The sequence below is a fragment of the Lepidothrix coronata genome, unplaced genomic scaffold (genome assembly GCF_001604755.1).
Source record: "Lepidothrix coronata isolate B3197 unplaced genomic scaffold, Lepidothrix_coronata-1.0 Scaffold252, whole genome shotgun sequence".
NCBI classification, from domain to species: Eukaryota; Metazoa; Chordata; class Aves; order Passeriformes; family Pipridae; genus Lepidothrix; species Lepidothrix coronata.
The window spans coordinates 731,109-757,546 of NW_016690432.1; the positions used below are offsets into that span (position 1 = coordinate 731,109).

The 26,438-nt window shown below is 42.6% G+C and overlaps 1 protein-coding gene across 1 annotated transcript; it reads right to left on the reverse strand.

Moving 5' to 3' along the window:
• RMND5A (required for meiotic nuclear division 5 homolog A) lies at window positions 1–24,181 on the reverse strand. The gene is made up of 9 exons (XM_017835255.1): window positions 23,947–24,181; window positions 19,366–19,508; window positions 12,918–13,052; window positions 12,646–12,746; window positions 8,150–8,316; window positions 7,296–7,461; window positions 4,532–4,634; window positions 2,306–2,460; window positions 1–851 (listed from the first exon to the last, which is right to left on the reverse strand). The coding sequence occupies exons 1-9, from the start codon at window positions 24,086–24,088 to the stop codon at window positions 788–790; spliced, it is 1,176 nt and encodes a 391-aa protein (XP_017690744.1). The 5' UTR covers window positions 24,089–24,181; the 3' UTR covers window positions 1–787.
• Window positions 24,182–26,438: the final 2,257 nt, after the last annotated feature.

Genomic DNA, 26,438 nt, shown 5'->3' on the forward strand with positions numbered 1-26,438 from the left:
TCATCGACTAAAAGCATTTCCACTTCAGAATTTATTGAATGTTCTCTTACACAAACACTTCTCCATCGTGAAACCAAAGGAACAGGATTTCCTATTCCCTCTCTGCCCCAGTAGTAGTTTAGCCACACATCACCCTTATAAATTAGTGATGGATTTTAACAGGTAGCCCCTTGGGGCTATATTTTATATACTTTATATATATGCACATTTACTTTGAATTCTATGTAAAAGTTGAAAAAATGTTTGAAAGAAAAACTCAGAATATATCACAGCATTTTCAGCGAAAAAAATACAAATTAGTTTTATAACGACTATTCAATTTATCAAACCTTTTTTTTTCTGAAGTATTTACCTTTAATTATGTACACATTACAGGAAATAAAACTTTGTCCACAAACATTCTCTAAGATGACAGTTATCAATAAAATGATAGAATAATAGCAGGAAGAATATTAAACAAATGGGGGTGATCAATTTCTGCCTTTAAAAAGTAAAAAGTCACCATTAATTAAGTACAAAAACCTGCATTGAATGACAACTGCTGGTGTAGTAACTTGATCAGGTATGGAGACCAAGAGTATAGTAAAGCCCTATGGTAATAATATTTCTGTAGCATTTTCACTTGGTATGTATATACTAAATGTTGGCAAAGTTTCTGTAGCATTAGCTTATACAAACACAGGAGTCCTCAGTCTGCTGCATAAAAGGGAACAAATGTGTTTTAATTCTCCTGAAATGCACCTGAAATCCAGAGTGTCACTTACAAACTGCATAATGAAACTTTTCTTCAGAAAAATATCTGTTTGGCATCTCCAGGGCTCTGTTCCATTGGACAATAGGGGCATTTTAATCTGGGGACAAAAATAACGTGTTAGAATTGGGGCAATGTGTGACAACTGAGCATTAAAGGTATCGAGTTTTACCACTGTAGCATGAAACAAATGCATTCTTAAGCCACAACACTTTACTTGGCTCCACTGAAAGTCACTTTTAGCTGAGAGAGACCTTATGATGTTTTTCTTTCTAGTCTTTCTCACCTTCCACCCACATGCCTCTGAATTATTAGATTAATCATGAAGAGGAATTTCTTCGTAGCTATTATTTCTACTTCTGGATTCTCTTGTTGTATTTAGAAGTCATAGAATGGATTGGGTTGGAAGGGACTTAAAGACCGTCCAGTTCCACCCCCCTTGCCATGGGCAGGGACACATTCCACTAGACCAGGTTGCTCAGAGCCCCATCCAGTCTGGCCCTGCAGTAATTTTAGATCAGTTGGTGGCTTCCCTCAGCACCCAGTGCATTTTACTGTCTGGTTCTCAAAACGCTGTGATTTTACAACCCATTTATATCAGCTCCTGCAGGTTATGACTGAAGACCTCAGCCTGGCCTCCCTGCTGAGGTCTCCAGTGATACAATCCTACTTGCTTATAATGTCTCTTCTAGCACTGGTCCATTTTCCCCCCCATCTCTCACATTTGGGCCTTTTACCTTTTCCACCCTCACCCTGAGTTAATATTGTCAGAGCTGTGCTGTCACTAAAGCTGATCAATGAAAGCATCAGGAATGAGTAATGGGGCACAGGAATGATAGAGCAGCAAGTTTACTGGCTTAAAATGGCTAAAGTCACCCAGAAAGGCATCCCTTCGGGCTTCTCCAACAGGGCACAGAACACAAACATCAGTCAGCATTTTCATTCATGGCCTCACTTATTTTCACACTGAATTTCCCAAAACGACTTACAGCTCTAAATTAAGCTGACAGCCTCCACAGAAGCTGCATCTATTGCATCCAAACAACCACCAGTTCTTCCTCAAGAAAATCTGTATAGTTTTCTCTCTCCCATTTTCTGCTTCCCAAAAGCCTGCAGGCACGCCACACATATCTGAGGAGTATTTTCACAGTGATAATTCCCCTACCTGCTCAATTACTAAGCTGTATTTCCCCAGAGGTTTGATTTTATTTTTAAGGGATGTTTCATGCATTACTAACCTTGCTCCCCGGGAAAAACTGTGTGTGTAAAGGCCTCCATTCTGAATTTAAGACAATACAATGGGACTTATAACTTGAAAAATTACTCTGCTCATTAAATTCTTTCACATAAACTCGCTTTTCACAACACCAGAGGGTTTATTATGTTTTTCTCCAGCGCATCAACCTGGCTTATCTGGCTTTTAAACCATTCTCCAAGATTAACAACCTTCCACTGATTATGTAATTATGGACTCAGTTTTCCCAAAGCACAGTATTCTAGTCTTAAGATTGGCCTTTGTCTACATGTTGTTTGAAATAAAAGAATGGTACTTACTTGCTGCCATTAAACATTTTATTCAAAGCGTCTCTTGATATAATATGACCACAGACTAATTTCATAGGTGGATTATTATCTGTTGTTTGCTGACGAAGGATGGGACAGGCAAATATTGAATGATACCAGCACTTTTTACCAAGGTCCACTTCAATCTGTGAAAGAAATCAACAGAAAAATTTATCTTGGGAAACTGCATTTCCAGATAATTATCCCTTCAGGTCATGGCCCTTACTTAACAGATTTCTCACTTCGGCTGTGAAGGCAGCAAAACCCATTGTGTGGATGCCTGACAATTTCCCAGCCAAAAATACTTAACTGTGATCTTAAAATGGTGATTTATGTTGGGCATGGGCAGAAGCAACAAAGCAGAGTATTCTGCCAAGGGACAAGTGCATATGTTGGTGCAAATCTATGCCCTGGCAGGAAAACTGAGCTGTGACCCAGCAAGACTTTCTGGAAATCTGGCTAGGAAATACAAAGTGGTTTAGATGACAGACTTTATTTAAGGGAGAAAGAAAAAAAGAGAAAAATCCTTGGATTGACTACGTTAATGTTCTACAGCTTCTTGAAAGGCTCTCCCAACGCCTTCATGTCTTGTGACTAATGAAGTGGGTTAGAATCACTAATTTTCAGTACCAACACAGAAGACACTGGTGCAGCACAACTCTTGCCCCAAGAATAAAATTATTTCAGGAAGGGGCACGTAACAGAGAAAAACAGGTCTGTGGCTTCAGCAATTAACTGGGAACTGCAAAAATAACTGCCTGTGTACCTAAAGCTGCTGGCTCTGACCAGTCCTCTGTTCCAAAAGGTTTAACCTTCAACCAAACCTGACAATGTGACCTTTTCATGCTACTTAATCTCTGCCTTTGCACAATGAAAATAAGGCTTTCCACACCCCTACTGCCTCAGCAGAACACATCAGAGATCCTCCAGTTTAGAAAATGCAAGGAGACACACGTGTATTATTAACTGCTCTACATCAGACGGCAATCTTTTTCCAAATTCTCCCTAGGTAATCATTCCTATCTGGACAGCAGGGCAGGAATTTGTCACACTTGGAGGTTACATTCTCAGCATTACAGAAAACACAGCTGGGAGAAACTCAACACACATCCTTACACTATAAATGAATCTCTTCCAGCTGCAGTTGAAGAGGGTAACTCAGTTCATGCCCAGTTTGCACTAAATAGATTTCCTTTCCAAATCAGGAGCAGGTCACTGGAGAGCTGCACACGCTTGGTAAGAGCTATAAAGGGAAACTGGAGTTTCATAACAACTGAACTTCATTTCAACTGATATAAATGAGATGTGCTGGAAGCATAATGCACTGGATCCCAACTCCTGTGTCCCCAGATGCAGCACTAATTCTTTCATCTCCTGTCTGCCTGATAAAGAGCCAGTGCAAAGCAAGCCCTGGACTAAGCTCAAGCCTAGGTAGGGGAAGTTAATGTTTCCCTGTGGGATCCATTTTCTTTCCAGTTATACAGAAACAGAATAAGTGGAAGGAGAGAGCGCCTGTTTCTTTAAGGTCATTTGATCAAAGACCCTTTCAATGTGAAAGGGGATAACAAGTGAAAGGGGGAGCATCAAACAATATCCAGAGGTACAAACCTGACAAAGAGAGAGAATAGGGACAATAACAAGAAACAACCTTGACAGCCACACTAACTAAGAGGTCGTCAATAAACTCCAACCAAACCTGGACTTTGCAAGAGAGATCAATGCAAACCTGAGGGTCTCAGAGGACAGGGGGTCAGCAGTACTATACAAATTGCAGGAAGAAAGTGTGGGGCAAGGGGATAGGGAAGGAATGGTCAGAAAAAGGTATAAAGCAGGCCAATATCTGAGTGCCTGTGAACACATACCTGCTTGTGAATCTGGAGTGGTGCATTTCTGCTTTCACTAGTGGATTTCAATCTTTACCAGCCAAAGAGGAGGAAGGGACCTTGGCTATCTGTACTTATGTTTTATGCAATCCTTGTGTGTGGGTGCTGCTGAAGGCAGAGCTGTGTCTGTGGCAGCCTGTGCAGCTGGTCTGGTCGTGTCAGTGTCCTTTGTGTTTGTGTGTGGGGGTGTCTGTGAGCCCCAGGGCCCTGCAAACCCCCAGGCTGCTGGAGGTGGAGGCCATGTGTAACATCCCATAACATTCAGCACAAAAGAAACCTGAAAACAGCATTTGCCATCAGAAATCTGTCCTGGGGCAGCTCAGCATCAACTCACCGGGAGTTCGTCCTTCTGGTTCCAAACGCCCGTGCACTGCCTTTGTTCAATAACTGCCTTGATATTAATTAGAGCTGGTAATGCTACACAACCTGCTGAAAAACTGCAGAAAAGGGAAATGTTAACATAAAGTACCTGCTAGGAAACGAGCATTTTTCACATTTCTGCTTCAAAGGTTAACTGGGACACAAGAGTTTTGTACTATTTCATTCAGATCTCGTTATACCTGGAAGGAGCTCAGAAGTAGGGACAAGCAAGGGCTCTGGGGCGGGTTATCAGTTATCCTGTATTTTAGGATGAGGCCCTCAGGTACTACATTCTGGACAGAAAACAACAGTTAATCCCCCCCTCTGAGTATTGTAATAAATTGATTTTCTCTGGCACCTACTTTGACTTTGACCTGTGCAGGAGAAAGACACCACTTCAGCTCACACAAGTGGTTGCTCTCAGCTGTGGAAGAGCACGTGCAGCCTAAGAGCTTCCATGGAGCCCACACGTACACACAACCCATAAAATCCTTTAATTATACCTAATTACCATGTAAAGAAACATGTCTTTCCACCTTCACCTTAAATCAAGAAAAAAAACGTAGAAGAACCCTAGGAAGGTAAGTGAAGGAGGGAAAGCATGCCCTGTGACAAGAACAGCAGTATAAAACTGCCCAGAATCTGTGTCCCAACAGTGCAGCCTCCTCTGGGAGTTGCCCGTTACTGGAACTTACCACATCATTTGGAAATATTTCAGCATGTTACAAAAGAAAATATGACGCTGAGTTTCCAAAAAATTAACAGATGATTTGATGGATTTAAGTCTAACTGACACTACTACAGGCCTGGAAATCACCAGCAACAGAAGATTTGACATTGGTATCAGCCTGCTCTGTTTGTTTGGCAGATTATTTTACTATTTGTGCAAGTTTTATTGTCTGCAGAAGTCATGCCCTTCGTCTCCGCTCTGTCCTTCCAGATAATTGTTTCTGTATTTCTGCAGGAACATTCTGGCTGATTTACTTGGGAAGGATATGCCTGAAACCTGTGGATCTCTTGCCTAAGCTACAAAAAAAAATTTTTTAAAAATCATATCCTCACCAACTGGCCATTTCAATCCTTACACTTTGCTTTTTGGTTACTTCAGCCCTGACTGTACTTTGTATTAACCCTGTGAAAAAGTTCAGACAGATAGCATTTGTAGAAAGACAAGCATTACTGCTTTAATGGTTCTGTAAGAAAACATCTCCCAAGAGCCCTTTAAAATTGTAACAATTCAAGTAAACAGTAAATTCAAATGGTGTCCTGTAGTCCTTCAAGACCCTGAACCACAACCTCCATACTACAAGAGTTATCCCACTGTCTCCACACATAAACTCAGACCATGAGCCTGTATAGGATTAGATAAATATTGAAGAAACCAATCAGCCTTAAAAAAGTGCCCGTTGCTCATGTTCTAGAAAGAATGTATTTTATAGCAGGGATTTCACTTCACGCTGGTTTAATTCCTAAAGGATCTGTAGCACTCAAAGGTCACACCCATTTAGAACAGTCTTATTTATGACAAGAGTATTGATACCACCTATACAGTAAATACATTTCAGAGCAATCAATTCCACATCAGGAGCAAAGCAAATGTCCAACTCCTCCAAACATCAGTAACAGGGATTTTCCACTTCACTGAAAATCTCTTGGCCATTTGCACTGAAAACTGCATTGCAGCATCAGTGCACGAGCAACAAAAATGAAAAGGACTGTTGTTAATTTGAATGAAACAGGAGAAAGATGAAAGCCATAAAAGAGAGATATAAGCTTTGGATATCTATAAAAACCTCAAAATGAAACTTGTAAGTCTATTGTAGAAAGACAATCTGAAGTGTTCCTTTTGTTCTTTCTGTTGTATTTTGTGACTGAGATGCAAACAGAAGGCTTGACAATTTACGAGTTCTAAACTAAGCACAGAAGTCTAACAACAGTAAATAGAAACAGGGAAAAAAAAGCCCCCCCAAAAAGAGGAGGTAGTGAAGCTTCTGCTAAGTACCAAATCTAGCCTTGAAAGATACATATCATTTATTTTCTATTTAATGTCTGAAATAAAAATGAGAACATCAGATGGGTATATTGGGGGTATTGACATGCAAAGGCTAAATAGCAGCTAATCTGTTTTATCTTTGGAGTTCGAAGGAGATTAGGTTGGGTTTCCTTCACATTTCCAACTGCCTCCTACAGATTTGCAGTTTGTCAGGTTAGCTACTGAGCTTAAAAGTGCCTCTTTCTTCTTTGCAAATGAGGTCCAGCAAACAATTCAGAAATTTTAGCAGCTGAAATTACAACATAACTCTTAAGCATTCTTCTAAGAAGACCAGTAATGTGTGGATTAAAAACCAAAATTATCAAATGCTGACAGAATCATGGCCACAGTTCTAGGTTTTTTTTTTTTTTCAGTTAAACAGCAGGGACAGTTGTCACAATTTTGCTGAGAGTAACTGGCTGATTGCCATCCTCATCTTTCACACTTGTGTCTAAACTTCAGAAGCCAAATTCCATTCAGGAATGCTTATTCTTGAGCTGCAGTGGTGCAGGGTAAAGCTCAACACACAGGAACCTCTGATTTCTAACCTTTGCAAACCTGGTTAGAGCTAAATGTAATTATATTCTTTATTTAATGCAAGCTAGACGAGACTACTTCCCAAAGGCCATTTCTTTGGTCCTCAATAAGAAACAGAAACCAAACCATAATGAACCTGGCTTCAAAAGCAAAGGAAAAGCAGCATTACCTAACACTGAGAGGTGATTCCACTGAGAGGCCCAGGAGAGCACAGGCATCCCTTGTGAAGATGTCACAGATGTCAGCCCACTGGTTTGCATCCAACAGGTGAACGTACGGGGAGTTCTCGATGCCTTGCCGCAGGTACACCAGGCTGCCCATCAACACCTGAATGTCTGGGAGGGACCAGGAGCAGGGAGATGCTTTATGCAACAAATGAAAGCTCGTGTCTGCAGTTCTTTCACATGGAAAACAGGCAGAATCAATGACACACACCCTCACCTCTACAGGACACTCCATTCCACTACGGACTGACTGGGGAGTTGCCTGCCCCACCACAGGCAGGGTGTGCTGCCTGGGAATCTGCTGCAAACAGGTTTAGTTTTTTGTAAGCTTTCTGACACACACACACTACCCTAAAAAAATAGGCTTTATTGGATTCAGACTGAGATCATTCATTTAACTCACGTGTTCCCCGTTTTTCAAAAGTTTCACTTCTTTGTATTACCCCACGCAGCAGAAAGTAGCAGATGACTATTCCAAGAACATTTGTGTGCATTTTTAACACTTTACCCTGGCACAGACCTATTATAGATGTAACCTACACATTTATTTAAAGAGTCAAAACCCTTAATGTTAAGCAAATGTGCAAACATTCACATTTATGTGTGTCTTCTTAAAAAAAGAGAAAAAAAGACAATTCAAATCGTAAGGATTCAGGTTATATACATTAAATACAAAAATAAGAAGCCTTTAACAAACTGATAGTAATGGAGTAAGGCACATTTGGAACATGATTAATATTTTACTACAAGGTGCCATATCCCAGTGCTTTAAATCCCCTTAATGTGACCAAAACTGTACCTTTCTGATGATTTAGGGCGAATGGCTGGAAGTTTTTCGCGTACTGAAGTGCTTCTCTTTGATTTGCTGTTCCCCCCATCAATAAACTAATGAAATATAATCTGTGCAGCTTAAATTCCAACGAACTGTTCTGTGCCATGAGCATTTCTCTGTTGGATACCGCCCACCTGGAAGAAACGAGGAGGCACAATGGGACGTGACACAAGAGTAATTAAGTGTCAGCCTACACCCTATGAAATTATCACAATTATCTACCCTCTATTTCAAGGGAAGTATGACTGTTCCCTGAACTTCTGAGAGTCTCTACAGAGCAGAGAAAATGGCAGGACCTTTTACAAGTAAAGGAGCTACACAGGGCGCACAACATATGGACTGTGGTACTTCTGGTGCTGCTGTAGAGGTTAAACTCTGCAAAATTCAACACTCACTGGCTGGAAGACAAGACTAAATGAGGTGCAACAAAAGGTGGAAATAGCTAGAATCTACTGTATATAAATTAGTAACACTTGATCTTAATTTTAACAATTACTGACAGTTCTTCAGCTGCACACTGGAGAAGTTTGACCAAGCCTTTCAAGAACATTTTCCTATGTCTTCATTCAACAAACATGTTCTCCAAGCCACTATGTTTATATGTGTGCCCTGGAGAGAGGACTTGCATCTATGGGACCTCAAAGACAGACACTATCAAGACCTTACAATAGAAGGGAAGTCAGCCTAAATATCATACTTTACCCTAGATAAACTTTGCTTTCTGTGTTATTTTCAACTTGGACAATAAGAATATTTCTCACTTGTTGTGTTTCATTCACCATGACAACACTAATGTTTGGCTCCTAAATAACATGAAAGAATTCTTAAACACACATTGAGTAAAATGAACTGGAATTTTCAAAGCGTTTCATAAGAAGTTTTTTTTATTATTTAGAATTCATCCATCTCTTTCTTGTTTTTTTTGAGAAGTTCTTTGGGTGTTGTTTCAGATTTTTTTTCCTTAATTCAATTTAGTCAGGCCTAAATCAATCCAATCTCTCTCTTAAGAACCTCAAATTTCAATGTTCTCCAGTACATCTGTTTCTCATTAGTGTTAATTAGTTCTACTATTTTCACTGTGGGGGCCCCATTAAGAAAAAAGCTTTTCACTTTTCAGTAACGAACTGAGGAAGTCTCTGTTCCTCAAAAAAAAAAAAAACAAAACAACAAAACAAAACCAAAAAGGGTATGTGAGGCCTCTGTTTTCTTCAATCAATACTAAAATAAGAAAATTAAGCATCCTTACAGTATTGGTAAAGCTTTCAAAGCAAGAAGGTAGAGCATTAATGAGCAAGTATCCACTTTCAATTTGTTGTGGTGGAAGTGTCAGTGGTCTGACTTCACTGACAAGGCTTTGTAAAGACCCAGGAATCTTTCAGTAGGAAACAGTGAAAAATGAAGCCTTTGAACTAAGAACAAGCCCTACTGTCCCTAATTTCAAGCAGTTTCAGATGAGCAGCCCCATAAGACAGTCAGCACTGTCATCTCCACCAGGAGGGAAGAGCACACTCACTAACCAAGGGTTGTGAGTGAGGTTTGGGGTGGTTTTATAAGTTTTTTGGGGTTTTTTTTAACTATATTTTTATGATCAGTGTGCCCAGCTTCAACCAGGTATAGTGGCAATAAAGTTCAATCCAGGCTACAAAAACAAGAGCCTGAAGTTAACAACCACAGACTAATAAGCAGCTGAAGGACAAAAAATTATAAATAAACACTAAGGCTAGTCCACAGTCCCATCAATGAGATATTAATCTCTACTGCATCAAAAGAGCCTCCGTCCTCTCCCTGCCAATATTCACACCCACATGACAGAGTACTTCATCTTGCTGAGGCCGAGACTATTTTTCCAAATGAGCTTTTAGGCAGCCTTTCCATTTTTAGTTCTTTGAGTGGCAGCACAGATTTGTATCAAAAGAAAGCAACCACAGAAGCAAGGCCTGAGGTGTTTGGTCTGGGACACGCTGTTCCTACTTCCAACAGAAAAACAAAAAACCAGCAAGTGAGGTTTAAAACATCCAGCCCACAGACTCTCTAGCACTGTCCAAAACTGTTGGTAATCACATCACCTGTCTTCTTACCTCCTCTCAAAATGATACTTTAAGTGTTTTCACTTCTGAGTGACCTGTGTGCCCTCCTGTTTACAGACAGAGGTGAAGACAGAAAGCTTGGAACCTGGAAGTCATTCCCACCAGACCTTCACATGGAGACCCAACCTGACCTCCAAAGGGCCAGAATCCATTCAGAAAAAAAAAAAAAACCACACATGTATTTCTCCTCCCCATCACCAAATTACAGTGAGAAAAGTCACTGGAAATTAATGGGATCCTGAAGAGGTGCAGAGATGACACAGTTTAATGGTGCAGGGCCAGACTGGGCATCTACAAAAGTCAAGCTGCACAGCCCACAAGGGAAAACAAAAAAGTTATGGCCAGTCATATTCTATTTAAACCTGAAGTGACATATTTTTAAGTGTTGGAATTAAAAGAAAATCTGAAAAAAAAAAGTACAGTTGGGGTCTGTTTTTTTCTGAGACACAAATACTAATTTCTCTCTATCACCTCAACAGGGGTTTGAGAGTCTATTGGAAAAGTCATTAATCTGACAACTCCCTTCCCATGGCAGTGACCAGGAGCCACTTGTGTTTGTTTTGTTTCCAACACTGAGTTAAACCAAGCACAGGCACAGAGCACTGGCAGAGCCCGAGAGACTGGTTGTTGTTTTAATCCCAACCTTCCGCGATTTTGCATGGATAAACCCTGCTATACTCCCCTTCCTGGTTCATGGGACTGTAATTAATCATCTTTGTGTGACACCTTTCTGCTTCAACACCACTGTCAGCAGTCTGACCCTGCCATGGGCCAGTTTGGGACTCCTCTATGCATTCCTGGAGCTGTATTTACTGATGCCAGTTTTAGCCCAAAGAGCACAATCCCACTCTCCAAGCTCCTATCATATGGAGATCATCCATCCAGGATTGGTTTCCATCCCTCCTCCTGAACACTCACCTCTGCTAGGAAATAATATGGGAAATCCCTTCACTGGCATCAGCAGTTCTGTGGAGTAACTGGGCATTTAAGACATGGGTTATCTTCTACACCAGACTATGACATTTTGTCACATGTGGATCATCCTCCCTATGGTTTTCACATAAACATCACTACAAATAAGGCCCCTCTGTGCCCAGCAGCAGCAAAGAGAAGCAGACAGCTTTTGCACTGTCCAGTTTAAACAGAATAAACATTATACACAGAAATAAGACAGGGTGGGGGAGGGAGACCAGCACAAAAACTATGCTGACAATACACCCTATTGTCTGCCCATTCAGCTGGAATAAGAATTCCTTTGAAGGACAACCATGCCTTCTCCTTTGTTTGAAAAATATTTAACTCATTGCAGAAACTACAAGACACAACTAAGAAGCAATGGGTAAGGCATAAAGCCCTGCAAACTCGAGCTAAAATGAATTGAGGGACTTCAAGGGAACAGACAGAACAGCAAATTACTGTTCCTCGGGGATTATCCTTCTCAACAGCTCTGTTACTATTTGAACTATAAGAAATACATGGTGTAGCTGACAGTAAATCCTGTTTCAGTTGTAACAGCAGTGTTGCTTCCCTTCAATTTAGCCAATTCAACTGCAGTAAACCACCCCACCTTTCCACCTGTGCAACTATATTCGAAGGCCAACTATTTAGGTCAAACTTTGCATGACTCAGAGGCATAATGCAGGATTTAGTTGATGAACTTTGAGTGTCAGTGTCTCTGCACCTAAATGCCAATAAGCACTGAATTGACACACCTCTGCTGGTTCATGTTAAAGGGAAAAGAAAATGTTTGTTAATACAAAAATGTACTTAACTGAATAATGCAAAAAAGACATCCTAAGTATGTGAATTATGCTCAGGAATTAAACACGGAAATTTTGAATTTGCTTTTGTTTCACGGCTTCTGTTTTTAAAAGGTCGCTTCAGAGTTGGTTTAGTTGTTTTGTTTGGTTGGTTTGGGTTTTTGTGTTTTGTGGTTGTTTTTTAGCTTCTGAGACCAACCCAGGCTTCTGAAAACTTAAAAATTAGGCTGAGGGTTTTTCTGGGGCTTTCTTATTTTTAAGTTAAAAGCTATTCTGAAATGGCATGCCGTTATGTATCCACTACTGTAAATCATAAAGCAGCAGCCCTTGAGACATTTATCACCTTTCCCTCCTCACTGTTGCTTTTAGCACGAGCCTACATGTCTAAGGGTTGTCAAGTCTACTGAGGTCGAGAAAATAGCCTGGTCTAAGGCTGACTGACAGATCCCAGACATTACGAATTCCCAGACTTGGTTTTGGTCTGAGCAGTCATCATTATCCACAGACTTGCATTAACTGAATTGTTTTGTTCAGGAGAAAATCTCACTAACAGGTATCCCTTTTGTTAAAAGCATTAAAAAAAATGGGGAGGAAGGAAAAAAATGAGTAGACTCACTCTAGTGCAGGTCTCAGAACTCTAACTTTTAATGCTTCCAATATTCGATTTAACTCCACAAACGGTTCTTTTTGACTTTGATCTATCGATAGACCAGATTCCTGGAAAAAAAAAAAGAAGGCAGTTTTTAGTGAAAGCATGAAAAACACAGTGGGATTGATCTGTTGGTTTTCTGACAGTTTAAATATTGACCTAGAACATTCAAATAAGGAAGGTAACACAAAGCATCTTTTCCACAGTTGATAACCTTCAACACCCACGCTTATCTTTACCTGACAAAGTTCCTCAGCTACATCCAGCATTCCCTGCCGGAAGAAGTGCTCCACCATCACCTCGTTGAGGATCCTCTGGCTGTCAGCCTGCCAGCACCCATCTATGCCCACACTGCTGATGTCCGAGTCAAAGTTCTGAAACACATGAAATTATCAGTTAATGGGCTGGAACAAATCACCCCACATCATTTTTCCTTAATTATGCAGGACACCTGTCTCTCCACCCTGATGCCTTCTGCCTATTACTCAGTTGGCCCTCAATTACCTCCAAAGTGAAATGTATCTGTCAGCTGCTTCATTATCTCCTGTGTATGGAAGAACAAATCCTTTGGCTTGCTTGTTTCAAGTCTGAATACTATTCACCGCAAGGAATTACACTGGCAAATTACAAGTCTAGCTAGAAAGTTAGAAACCTAGTTAACTAACTAAACATGGCTTTCAAGCCCATGGTGGACTTCTGAAGGAAGATTTTTCTGCAGAAAAATCTTTTTCCATATGTGAAAAGTGAAAATGTACAGGGAACAGAAGACAGAATAGTGTACACCAGAATCAAGACAGCGTTATCAGTGCATCACTGTCACTGCAGCACAACAAACTGGAAGTAAAGTTTTAACTCAAGATTATTTTACCTAACTGGGGAGAGGGGAGATAGACAATGCTGAAAAAGGAAAAGGTCATTCTTCCCACCCCCAAACAACAATGAAATTCAAATCTCTGAAGACCTCAACATCCCAGCAACAGGATGAGCTTTGAAAGTCCAAGAGATCTTTTACAGCTCTAACCCAGATGATCCTACTGCTGTGTATTTTTAGGCCAGTGGCCTATGGACATATTCCAGGAATAACTAAAGATATTGCCACGGTGACTCTTTGGTAACACTTGGCACTGCTTGGCACTGTGCCTCTTGGCAGCAGGAGAGAAACATTTGTTCCAATCCAAGATATAAACCAGGATTTTAACTGCTAACATGGTCTATGATGAGGGCAGACAGGTTAACTTTAATAAAAATCCTCCTCCGTTGCCTAAAACAAAGCTGCTGCAAAATAAAAAGCCTAAAAGTAACTCCTTGTTTGCTGCCTGATTGCTCTCTATGGCTCTCTCTCAAGGGCTCTCTCCCAAGAAGGAACTTCAGAAATCAGGAGTTCAGTGAAAACAGCAGTGCTTCAGCTGCAGCTCAGTGAGGATCCACAGCCCTGCACATCACGGGAACGCCGATCTCGCACAAACACCGGGTTCTGTCACAGCAGATAACACACAGCTGGCACGAGCTGCCTTCCTGGGCACAGCTCAGCCTCACACTGCACCCTCCTTTTACTCACCACTTAATTATTTCCTTCATCAGCACCTTCACATCTCCTCTGATGTTGCTCTGTGCCACCCTGAGAAAGGGGCAGTCTTCTCATCCCTGCACACACGGCTCCAAAGCCACCACTCCCTTCAGGTCTCTCAGCAAACTTTCAGTAAAACGTTAAGTGCAGCAAATTATCTCTTCCATCTTTCTGAGATGGTGGAGCAAGATGAGCATTTGAATTATCACCACTGATTCAAGTTTCACATTTAACAATATTTTCACTTGGGTATCTTAACCTGTAAGCTCCTTGCCATGCTGCTCATCTTTAAGCTGTATCCTGAAAAACTTAAGCATTTTAAAGATTTAATAATACTGTTCTTATTCGTGCACACCACCAGAAGGTAACAAATGCATCAACAACACACTAAAGGAATATCAGGGGCAGTATTCAGAACACACAGGTTTACTTTTGGTACGTAGTTTCCAGGGTGGAGATCATCAATAATCTAAAAGTAATTGACTTTAAGCTGTATAACCCTGTAAGCAGAAACCTTATTCTTCTGGGCAGTTACCAAACATTAAAGCTGAACCCACGCCTCAAACATTGTCACATCCTCCTCGCTGCTTGGGGGCACAGGTGGTGGAGCTAATTAGCTCAGTGCCCTCACAAAATACTCATTTTCTTTTGAAACAACAAATCTTGTTGTGAACCTTTTCAAAACCCCATCATAAATCAGACTTTTAATTCTCACAGAAGGTGGTAACGAGTTGTATCAACCTGGACGTGATGCAGATTCAAATCACATGGTACAACCTGAGGAGCTCAAGTTTTTTCACTTCCCCTCAGTCACTCTCTGATCAAGCCAGTCTTGATCATGTTCTCATTCCAATAACTTTTGTGTTTTGTTTTAAACAGTTCCTGAGGTGTGTATTATATGTGGGATTCCACAGCTCTGCCACCTCTGGGCCCTGAGGAGCTTCAGGAACTGACTGCACATATTACAGTGAGTGACTGTCACATGTCAGAACAAATTACCACTTGCCTTTGGCTTCTGTATTTCATAACTGCCACGCATGGATGATCTGCTGGTGACTGCACACCCCTCAGTTTTGTTTTCTAAATGCTAACAGTATGCTAACTGACAGCACGTGGGGTTTAATAAGATTTCAAAAGTTAAAATAAATTCTGTAAGTTAAAAACTCCGGAAAGCTTAAAACCTGAAAAGCACAAAATAACCTAAGTGTCAGCTAATATTCCTGAGAAACAAACCTTTTTTTAAGAGCCTAACTAGTAAGTCTAGGGCCAAAATGTAGAAATCTTACGTGCTAAATACACCAATGAAACACCAATGGAACAACACACAACTAATAACTGCCAGAATGTGAGGACTTCAAGATGCACACAAACACAAGACGGACCATTTAAACCAACATAACAACCCTCCATGTTATTTGAAACAACACAATATGAAGAAGGATGATGATTTAGTACAGTTTTATTCCTCAGTTGAGATTACTTTGTCCATTCCTCCCTTCTGAATTCTGATCCAAAATAGAAATAAAATATTTGTTTACCTTCTCTGTTAAATCTGTTTGCACATAAAACAAAGCACAACTTGCCAAGACTTTGCATTCATTTAGTCCCATTCTTCACAGTTATATGAAGTTCAGTAAAGGTTTTCAGTCTGTTCATATACAAGTTTTTACATGAAACAAACATTAACTTAGGTGAAAGTTTGCCTTCCCAAAGCACTACTTAAAATGTTGGCCTTTTAACAGGCTTAAAATTCTGGAGGAAAAAATGAAAGGAGCTGCCATTTACTCCTCTTATTCGTAAATGAAGGCATTTAACCACTACTCAGATTGCTGCTAGAGGGAAAACATTTACCAGCCCATCAAAAAGCTTTGAGATTAATTCAAATCATTCCAGAATGATTTACAGAGAGGCTGATGAGTGAGGTACCTGATAACTTGCTGAACAGCAGTGAGTTCTGGAAGCAGAGCAAATGCTCATACAGTACAAAAAAACTGGATGCAAACAATTGCTTTCAAAGGAGAAAATGCTCTCTGGAAGAGAGGGCAACCTTTCATGGATCAGAAACATGTGATCCATGTAGAGCTACTATGAAAAAAGGTTTAGCTTATTAGATAAAGTTTCCAGGAATTACTAACCAAAAAGCAACACACAAAGCTTTGGCATTTCAGACTTCAATGTATTTGATGCCAAATTTGAACTTCATTTTGCTTAAGGGCTTCTGTTCTCAGAGTGAACTCTGCAGACAGACAAATCTAGGGCTCATCCAAGTTCACAAGCGATTACTACAATAACTTAAAACCTGACCACACTAAAGTTTATATGTAGGTATAACCCTGCCTCAATACAGGGAAAAAAGAAATTGAACCTGAAATTGCCATGAGCAGACAATACAGCAAGTTCTTCCACAATCCAGGCTTGCTAAGGAGGAAGTCTGTTGATTCCACACGCAACAACAGCTGTCATTTGGCTGTGTCACATAAAATTGGCACCAGTATTACCCTATTTCCCAATCTCAAACCAGGCAACAAAATAATGAGTTACATTTATCTGTGCCTGAGCACGCACAGCTAGGGAGACCACAAGCAGTGTTCTGGAGATGTTAATCTGTCTATAAAATAAGTTTGAAACATAAGTCAAATCTCATGAATCAAGGCGAGGGCCGTGCTTGTTTATATTCTAATGAGTGTTTTATTTTGGAAGCAGCAGTATTTTGTCCAAAAATGTGTTGAGAATCAATTCACTACATCAATTACACTTAATTACTTCTATTGGTTTAAGCTTAAGCATATTATGGTGAAGGGATGGGGGAGGGCAATTCCAGTAGGTTATGGGACTCAGGTGCCAACAAAGACTTTGCTGGCAGGTTTCAAACATATTTTCCAGCAGCACAGGGAAACTGCATTAACTACATATGGAAGCTTTCCTTCAAATGTCACTGTTCAGGGAAACGCTGAATTCCACCTGGATTTAAACATTTCACGTATTCATTGGAGAAACAGGCCAATACACATTCTAAAGTACTTCCCTTACTAGCAGTTGGGGAAAACTAACAATATTCAAACTGCTTGCACTAAAAAGAAAAGCTCAACCAAGTTCATATTTAAGGAGACAATCCTAACTTGTGCTCTGAACTTCATAAAACTGCATCCTTCATGACAAGCAGAACTGGGGACTCCTGCAGTTCCCACTGCTTCCAATCTTTTGATGCAAACACCACAGACACCGAGATTGAAAATCCAGAGGAAGAAGCACACTGAATACAGCAAGTTGAGCTCATTTTTTAAGCAGCCCTTCTGACACTCAACAGGCTCAGAGCAGGAAAGGATTATTCAGATCCTTTCTATTGTTTCACAAAACCACACACTCGAAACTTAAAAAATTATTTTATTTACATCTATCCCTTTTCAAATATAAATAGTAAATAAACTTAAACAAGCAGGACAGAAATAATACTGGAAAAACTCTATTTCCATGAAAACTAAAACAGCAATTTGGAGATTAGACTCAAGCCTAAACTTCTTTAAGCTTGCAAGTGTTGGGGTTTTTTTTGGCTTGTAAGAAATACTACCACCAATTTCCACTGAACATTCACACCCTCTATATATGACCTGAGGCTGTTCTACCTCAGAGGATTTAAATGAAGAAGGTCTGGCCAAACCCGAGAGCGTATTTGTACAAAGTCCACTTGCTAAAGCAGAATAGGAAAGTTTAAAACTTAGGACAAGATTACATAGATTTATTTCAGGCTTCAAGCTGGTAATAAGGATGGAATTTTACTCTAGTTAATTGGTTTAGGTACAGCAGCAAGGATTTGAGACAGATGCATCCTTAAGCTTTGGATAAGTGGCGTGTGGATTAAAGCCATTACTACAAAGTTTGAGCTCTCCATGATGGTCAGCTGTACATATAAACAAAAAATACAACAGTTTCATGGACAATCTGCCCAATAACGCAGCATTAAGTACTTTGTTCCTTCATCACACTATTGTAACATTGTGCTTTAACAGATTATCATTACTAACAAAGCTTAAATGAGATTCCCAAAGGATAAATCAGTATCGGGTAATGCTGCAAATGTCTTTGTACAGGTGAAAAGATTAATTTACAGGATCTTCCTTAATAAGATTATAAGGTGCACCTCAAACCAAATGTTTAGATCCTGTCAACAGAGGCATGTTCTGATGTGAAACTATCACAAGAATGTCCAAAAAAGACTCCCTGAATACAGGGAGCCTCTAAAGCACAAGACTCCCTGAATACAGAAAAGAACACAGACGGAGAAAAGCATGGCCTGAAAGTATACATATAGCACCACTTTAGTATCATTTCAAAGAATTGTTAATATCTACCTACAAAAATATTCAGATCCCAGTTATTCTTGAACCTGGAATTCATCTCAGAACATCTCATATGCAAAGCTCCAAAGATAAGATTTGTTATGGCATAGACACGCTGACTACAAGATGTTGAATCTACTCTACTCACATTAAGGCTGTGTTATAAAATTAAGCCCCAAAACCAACAACACCTCTGAAATATGTACAAACTGCCTTTCTTAAAAAATTCTCTTATCTTACAGAATCACAGAATGGTTTGGGTTGGAAGGAACTTTAAAGATCACCTCATTCCAACTCCCTGCCATGGGCAGGGACACCTCCCACTAGACCAGGTTGGCCCAAGCCCAGTCCAACTTGACCTTGAACACTTCCAGGTATGGGACAGCCACTTGTCCTGCTTTCCAGAACAAAATGCCACTTCTGAGTTACCTGCTACTGACAATTAAGTAAACATTATATATATAAACCACAGTATTTCTTACCGAGACAGATACTGAAACAAACATCCTGCTAAACCAATAAAACACAAAACATACTAAGTCTTGTAGTATCAATAGGGAGTCTTCTCTCAGAAATTAGGAGATCTGAGCTGCCCCAGAAGGAATAATCTGTGTGCAGTGAGTTCTGAAAGCAAGTACTGTACAGCCCCCTGAATCACCTCTGCTTCTGTAGTTCTCAGGATGATTTAGTTAAGATTGACTGTAGCACAAATCCAGATTTTCTAAAGCAGAGCACACACCACAGAACTAATGCTATAATACAATCAAACCACAAAATAAATACCTTATCAATGGCTTTTCCAACTCGGGATACACTGCTGTGAATGTCCTTATGATCGGAGGCCAGTTTTTGGACTGTGTCTTTTATTCTTTTACAACACTGTGTCATAACAAGTGAAATCGTCCCTGACAAGTCTCCATCTTGATCTAGACAAAAGAGAGGAAAATTACTCACTTTGCTACAGACAAATGGTAACATCCAATCTCTTAATATGCCACATATAAAGACAAAAAGTGGTATTAAAAGAAAGAAATGCAATCCAGGGAGTATTTGCAAAGCAAGATCAGTGTAAAAGGAGGCAGAAAGACAGGAATTCACCTGTTGTGAAAACTCACCTGGGGAATTAGGAATCCAGCTGGGTGTACAGTAACAGTGAACAAGGGCAACAGTTTAAAAAATTAATGTAAAGTTCTCGTGTGTCTCAGTCACAGTATACAAATAAACATCTCAAAGAAACACCCAATCCACAAATGTCTCAGGGAATAACAGAATAACAGAAAGCTGCTGAAGCTACTACAGGATCAGTTCTCTTTCAGACTGACCCTGAAAGTACACGAGAACATCACCTTTAACTACAACAAGGTGAAAGCAAAATGTGGATTAATCAGAGTGCAGTTAATTCCCACCCCACAAACCACCCACTTCTATTGGACTCTGTGTTTGAGCTGTATCAAACTTCTGCTTCCTGACTCGTGGAAACACCTCTGGAAGTTCAGCCAACCAGCCTCCAGTTCCCCTCTACAGATAAGAAGCAGCCCATGAAGGACCAGTGGACATTGTTATGAGATTTATTCTCTAGGAACTGTGACATTTTTAGCTGATGTCCAACAACCCATTCTGTGAACAAAATAATGAACAGGGAAGGTTTACAAGCCCCATCACAGCACTTCACAGTTTACACCCTCTATGCCTCTCATCAAACATCGCTCAGGAGCTTTAGTCAGGGGAAAAAAAAAAATCATTTTTCAGTGCTTTACCACAGTCCTTTCTTCCTGCTTTTGATTCAAAAATACAAAGAGAATTTTACCTCTGAAGGTCTCTCCTTCCACAAAGTTCATTCTAAATGAAGAGTTTTTTCCTTTAGCGACACAGACACAGCAGCCTTCAGCTGCAGGAAGGCTACTTTAAGTGGGAGAGAAGCCCAGAAATGCCTCCCCGGTATTCTGGGCCCAAAGCCCTCATGTGCAAAAACCAAAGTCATCGAAATATCTCTTTAGAAGGAGGATTTTATGGAAAATGTGTTTGCTTTTTAAGTTTGTTCGGTTTTGATTTCATATTTTAACACATTTTTTTGTTTCAGCAGTGCATTAAGAGCACAGTTTCTGGAGACAGCAAAGGAAATCCAGAAAAAACTGTGATCACAGATAATGATTCCCCAGACACTTTTTCTAGATACCTTCCCCTCTGTTGTTGCACACTGAACTATCTCACCTCACCTCTAACCAAGCAAACAGCTCCTGTCCAGCCCCACAATCCCCAGCTGAGGAAGCTTCAGCAGCGTTTTTGCAACAGCCACAGCTTTTAAGAAAGAAAAAAGCTTTAACTCCCTCCACTCCCATGAAGCCAAGGATCACCTCCTGGGCAAATGGCTATTTTTTTTTCTAGTGGATGAGTGAAGAGTAATAAGGATTGAAACAGTCAATTCTGTGACTCTGTGCATCCTGAATTAAAAATGAAAAATTCACTCAACTATTACATGGAGTTCACCTCCTAAAATTATTTTAAGAATAATCCCTATTCCTCAGTTGCTGTTTAATTTTTATGACAGACATGTAAAATCACATGAAGGATCTTTAACTATCTCGTGGCTTTTGCCACCACAAAATGATCAGCCAGAGATTACACAACACGCAAAATGGAAACACTCATTCTGCAATGAACAGAGAAGCTAAAATACACTTCTGGAGTTTTTTGCAAGAAGAGCCATTAAGCTAAAACCCAAACAACTCACTGCTTTTAGGCCAAGCAAATAAGTGAATTACTGGCCCCTGACACTTACTGCAGCAGAAACCAACTCCTGTAAATCAATGAAAATGTCTACACAGGAAAAGTCATCAGAGCTGTAAAAGGTTTCCCCTCTGCACCCCTCTCTTCCAGCTTCAACCAAACTACGAGCTGCTTGTAAAAAATCAGCAGGAGAAAGCCTGGAACCACCGCTCCTGGTATTTCGGGATTCACAGGACACCACAGCCCTGCACGTACAGTCACAATTAAAAAAAGAAATAAATACACTGGCCAACAGACACTGGGCACAAAGCAGAGTCCAAAGCCAAGTTTACTCAGCCAGACACATTTATACCATCCAGGAACGTGCAGCCCTGCCTTGGCGGCTCCAGAAAGACAGATGTATGAGGGGAAGGGAGAAGAAAAACAAACTTTGCCTTCCCACTCACAGGACTGAGCACAGATAGGGCTGGTCTGTCCTCAGGCTTTAACATGAAAAAAGACATTTTAAGGGACTGGAGGGGGGAGGGAACCCCACAGTTTAGAGGTTAAAGCAGATTCTAATGGTTTCTTTGTCCCCACCCACTTCCTTTTTATATCCACTGTCTATTTAAGGTCTTTTCATGCATCTTTGCTCTCAGATCTTGTCCTACAGCATTAACTTCTTCTTCAGCAGTGAGGGTTTTCATTTCTCTTCCTTTTTTCCTTTAAAATTGCATACTAAAGCATATTTCTGCAGTCCATACCCCTAAATTAGAGCTCCACATTGAGATATCTGGCTGTTTTCAACACTACCAATTTTCAAAAATCCTCAGGACACAGCGTATAAAAGCTGCAAATACCTGTTCTTGTTAGAAAGTTATAAATAACATGTTAAAGGAAAAAAAAAACAAACCCAAGAAGAATTTTGCCACCTACAAAGCCAGCTCACCCTCAGATGCCAAAATTGAAGAGTCCCCAGATGTTTAAGGGTGCACTAATAACATATTGGCTTCATTCTACTAAAAGAAAGCTCAGTTTGCAATGTGCTCTCTGGGACAGCATCATCACTTGGTTAAGTGCTGAAAGTATTTCCAGGGCCTTCACTGGACAGCCCCAGAAACTGCTAATCCAAGCCTGGATGGAAAACACAACAAGGACCCGGAAGGAATCACACACTGGAACCTTTTAATTTTATCACAACGTGAGTAAAAGCTCTGGACCTGCAATGGGATTCTCACAGACAAACCTTTACAGCCCAACAAAGGCCAATACAAGTGCGAGGGTCACACCACGACCATTCCAGGCCAGGTCAGGTTGTGAAGACACACATTTTATTGACTGTCCTCAATGCCCAAGCCCAGACTGTTTCAAACAGCACAAACAACAGTTTGAAACACAGTTCAAAACAATGTCAGAAAGACCAAACTTTTTTTCATCCCAAACAAATGCCTTGGAATCAGAATTCCATGTTTGCTGTCCATAGAAACTGCTGTGTACACACAGAGCAGCTCCAGCACACTCCTACTGGAGTTCCTGGAATTATCCACACTCCTGACTGAGCTTTGCACCTGTATTTGCACAAGAACCACAGCAAACATGTTTCCTTTGAACCAAACAAAAGCAAAAAGAAGAGCAGCAGCACATTTGCTCTCAAGTTTGGGCTCAGGAGCCTGTAAGTTCCTATTTTTAATCCTCGGCTTCCTGCGTGGTCCTGGGTAAATCACTTCAGCTGCCTCTCCACTCCCTCCCACTCCATCAACAAAACAGGGCACTGCCTCCACCTCTGGGATTTCACAACCTTTACATGTCCTGTGTTTACAGCCCCAGCAAGTGCCCAACACCAGCTGACACGCGGACAGGGCCGGTGTTTACTCCCTGCTGTGTGCTGTGGCTTTACCCTAAACACCGCCAAACCCTCCCCCCCAAGCAAAGGAACACAACTTAGGGGACATAGGAAAAGAGAAAGAAAAAAGAAAATAAAATAAATACGAGTGAGAAAAAAAAAAAAAAAGCAAACAGGTCAGGCCGGCCCTGTGTTTCCCCCGGGGTGACCAACCCCTTTGTCACCCAACATCAAGGGTTATGAACACCCTCACTAGGGTCACGCCAGACCTGCTGACCGGGAACAAACGAACCTCTTGGGCAGCACAGACAAGGCAGGGAAGGCCTGGAAGGGCCGAGACCCATCACAGAATCAGACAGAATATGCTGAGTTGGAAGGAACCCCCAAGAATCCTCGAGTCCAACCCTTAGCCCTGGACAGGACCATCCCCAAGAGTCACACCGTGTGCCTGAGAGCAGCATGCCAATCCTTCTTGAACTCTGGCTGACTTGGTGCTGTGACCACTTCCCTGGGGAGCCTGTTCCAGCACCCAACCACCCTCTGGGTGAAGAACCTTTTCCCAATACCCAACCCAAACCTCCCCCACTCCCACTTTTTAACTTTTCCATGTCAGAAAAGCCCCAAATCTCCGTGGGGTGGTCCTGGCTCAGCCCCCGCAGCACAGAACCCTCGGGGCAGGGGCTCTCCCTGGAAGGGTCCCCACCCCACAGAGCCCGAAGTTTTGGGGCCACAACACCCAAAATTTTGGGGGTTCCCCCCCGGGGGAGGCGCAGGGGAAGGAAGGAGGGATGCGGGGGAGGGGTCTCTCCACGTACTCTCTGTCTGCAGGATCTCCCTGCGCAGCCCTCCCGCGTACTGGATCAGCTCCTCCAGGCTGCGCTCGCAGAGCTGCCCGTATCCCGAGAACTTCTGTAGCACCTTCTCCAGCTCCCTCTCCACCGTCACGCACTGGTCCATCGCGTCCGGGCCGCGCTCCCGCTGCTGCTGCTCCTGCTGTTCCTCCTCCTCTTCCTCCTCCTGGTCGTGCTGCCCGTCCCGCCGCCCCCCGGCCGGGCCCCCCGGGCCCCCCGCCAGCGCCGGCCCCGGCCCTGGGCGGCCCCGGCCGCACTTCCACACAGGCACCACCGCGGGCACGCCGGGACCTCGCGCCGCTTCGCGCAGGCAGCGCCGCGGACACCCCGCCCCGGAACCTCCGCCGAACCTCCGGAGGGTTGTTGTTGTCTTTTTTTTTCAGTCAGGCGGCGCCGCGGACAGCCCCCGCTCTGTGCCCGCCGCTGCTCCCGGTGTTCCTAGTGGGATCAAGAAGCGCTTCCTCGTCGGCGGCGCGTGGGGAGTTAACCCGGGGAGCGGGGATGGCGGGGGTGCGGTGGGTCAGGCAGCGCGGCGGGCAGCCCGGCGCGGGGGCCTCAGGGGCGGCGTTGCCATGGCGACGGCAAGGCCTGAGGGGGCGCCGGGCCTGGGGAGGCCTCGGCGGCTCCTCCGGGTTCTGCGATCGGGCTGAGCCACCCCTGGGGCCTGGGAGCGGCCCCTCCGGGTCTGTCTCGCCCGGGGCCGGGGAGCGGCTCAGGGCCGTGCGGTGGTGCAGTGTCAGCGCTGAGGTGACCCCCCCCGGGGTAGAGAGGGTTCGCTCCCAGCCAGGCTGCGAGGAGCGCGTCTCGCCTCAGACATCGCACAAGTGACACCGAGCAGCGGCTCTAAACAACGCCAGGAAACGCGCCGTGCCGGAAGCGAAGCGTTTAGCCCGTCGTCGGCTTGTTAATTGGTCGGTAAACTTCCGGGCGGTAAAGTTTTTGTGTTGAGTTAAAGGCTGAAGTGGTGTATTGGACTGGCGGCGGCTTGTGAAAAAATGTGCTCAAGGAGATGTCTGAGCTTGGACTCCACCTGGTGAATGCCAGCTCCAGAGGATGCCACCAAGTTGATCGGAAGGATACAGCACCTCTCCTGTGGGGAAAGGCTGAGGGAACTGGGATTGTCCAGCCTGGAAACGAGAAGGCTCTGGGGAAAAATTTCACCCTTCCAGCACCTGAAGGGAACTTACAGCAAAGATGGGGAAAGACTATTTACAAGGGCATGTAATGACAGGACAGGGAGCAATGGCTTCAAACTGAAAGGAGATTTAGATTAGATATGAGGAAGAAATTCTTCCCTGTGAGGGTGGTGAGGCCCTGGCACAGGCTGCCCAGAGAAGCTGTAGCTGCCCCATCCCTGGAAGTGTTGGTTAGAAGGCCAGGTTGGATGGAGCTTTGAGCAACCTGGGATAGTGGAAGGTGTCCCTGCCCATGGCAGGGGGTTGGAACTGGATGGGTTTTAATCACAAATTATGTTTAAACACATCACACGTCTTCTGGTTTCATAGGTCAGCACAGTCGTTGAGTTTGTGAAGTTCTGTGGGCTCCTTGTTCATCTCAGCACACTCAAGCAAGGTCTCCTTGTTTATTTATTTGTTAACATTAAACAGAGCTCTATCTTCTCCAGGGGGCAACAAATCGTTTTTCCCTATTACAAAAACAGAAAATTTGAACTGCCTAGGGAAAAAAATTGTCTTTATTTGAAGCTTTAATTAATCTATTCTGCTCCTGAAAGTTGTTTTGTCCTTGAATGGTGTCTGTTTGTGTGCAGTTAATCACTCCGTGTTTATGGGCAAATCAAATTGCCACAAGGGGTGACCACGAGGTGCAGCTGCGACTGTAAAAAGCCCCTGAGCACCTGCTGGGGTGTCGCAGCTGACCCTGAGCGGGGGGGTTGGGCTTCAAAACCTCCCCGAATTCCTGCGTGAAGCACCGCCAGGTCACCGGGATCGCCTCACCCGAACGGCAGGGGGTGGGACTGGGTGAGTGGGCGTTAAGATCCCGCCCAACCCAAACCTCTCCATGATTGAACATCCAGCGCCTTGGCTGAGGTGTCGGTGCTGGTCACCGTGTCACAGAGTCACCCTGTGTTAAATCTTTGGCCACTTGTACCTAGTAGGAAACATCTTCTGATTTAAAATTCCTCTGCCTACAACACAGTAGTGTCTGGGCTGCTGCTGTCTTGCTTGGAGACTCACATAGGCTTGTTGGTTTATTTAATAGCAGGCAATGACAGGGAGTCACAGTTTCATATCACACATAAAAACGTGTTGGGATGCGCCCGTGTTGATCAAGAGGCACCTCAAGAGATTGTGTCAGTGAGCTCCTAAAAATTCATAGAATCAGGATATCCTGAGTTGGAAGGGACCCACCAGGATAATCGAGGTCCAAACCCTATCATTGAAGTAAATTGTATTTACAGAGTTGGCTCTTAGAAAAACTGGGTTTCAGGTCATTTA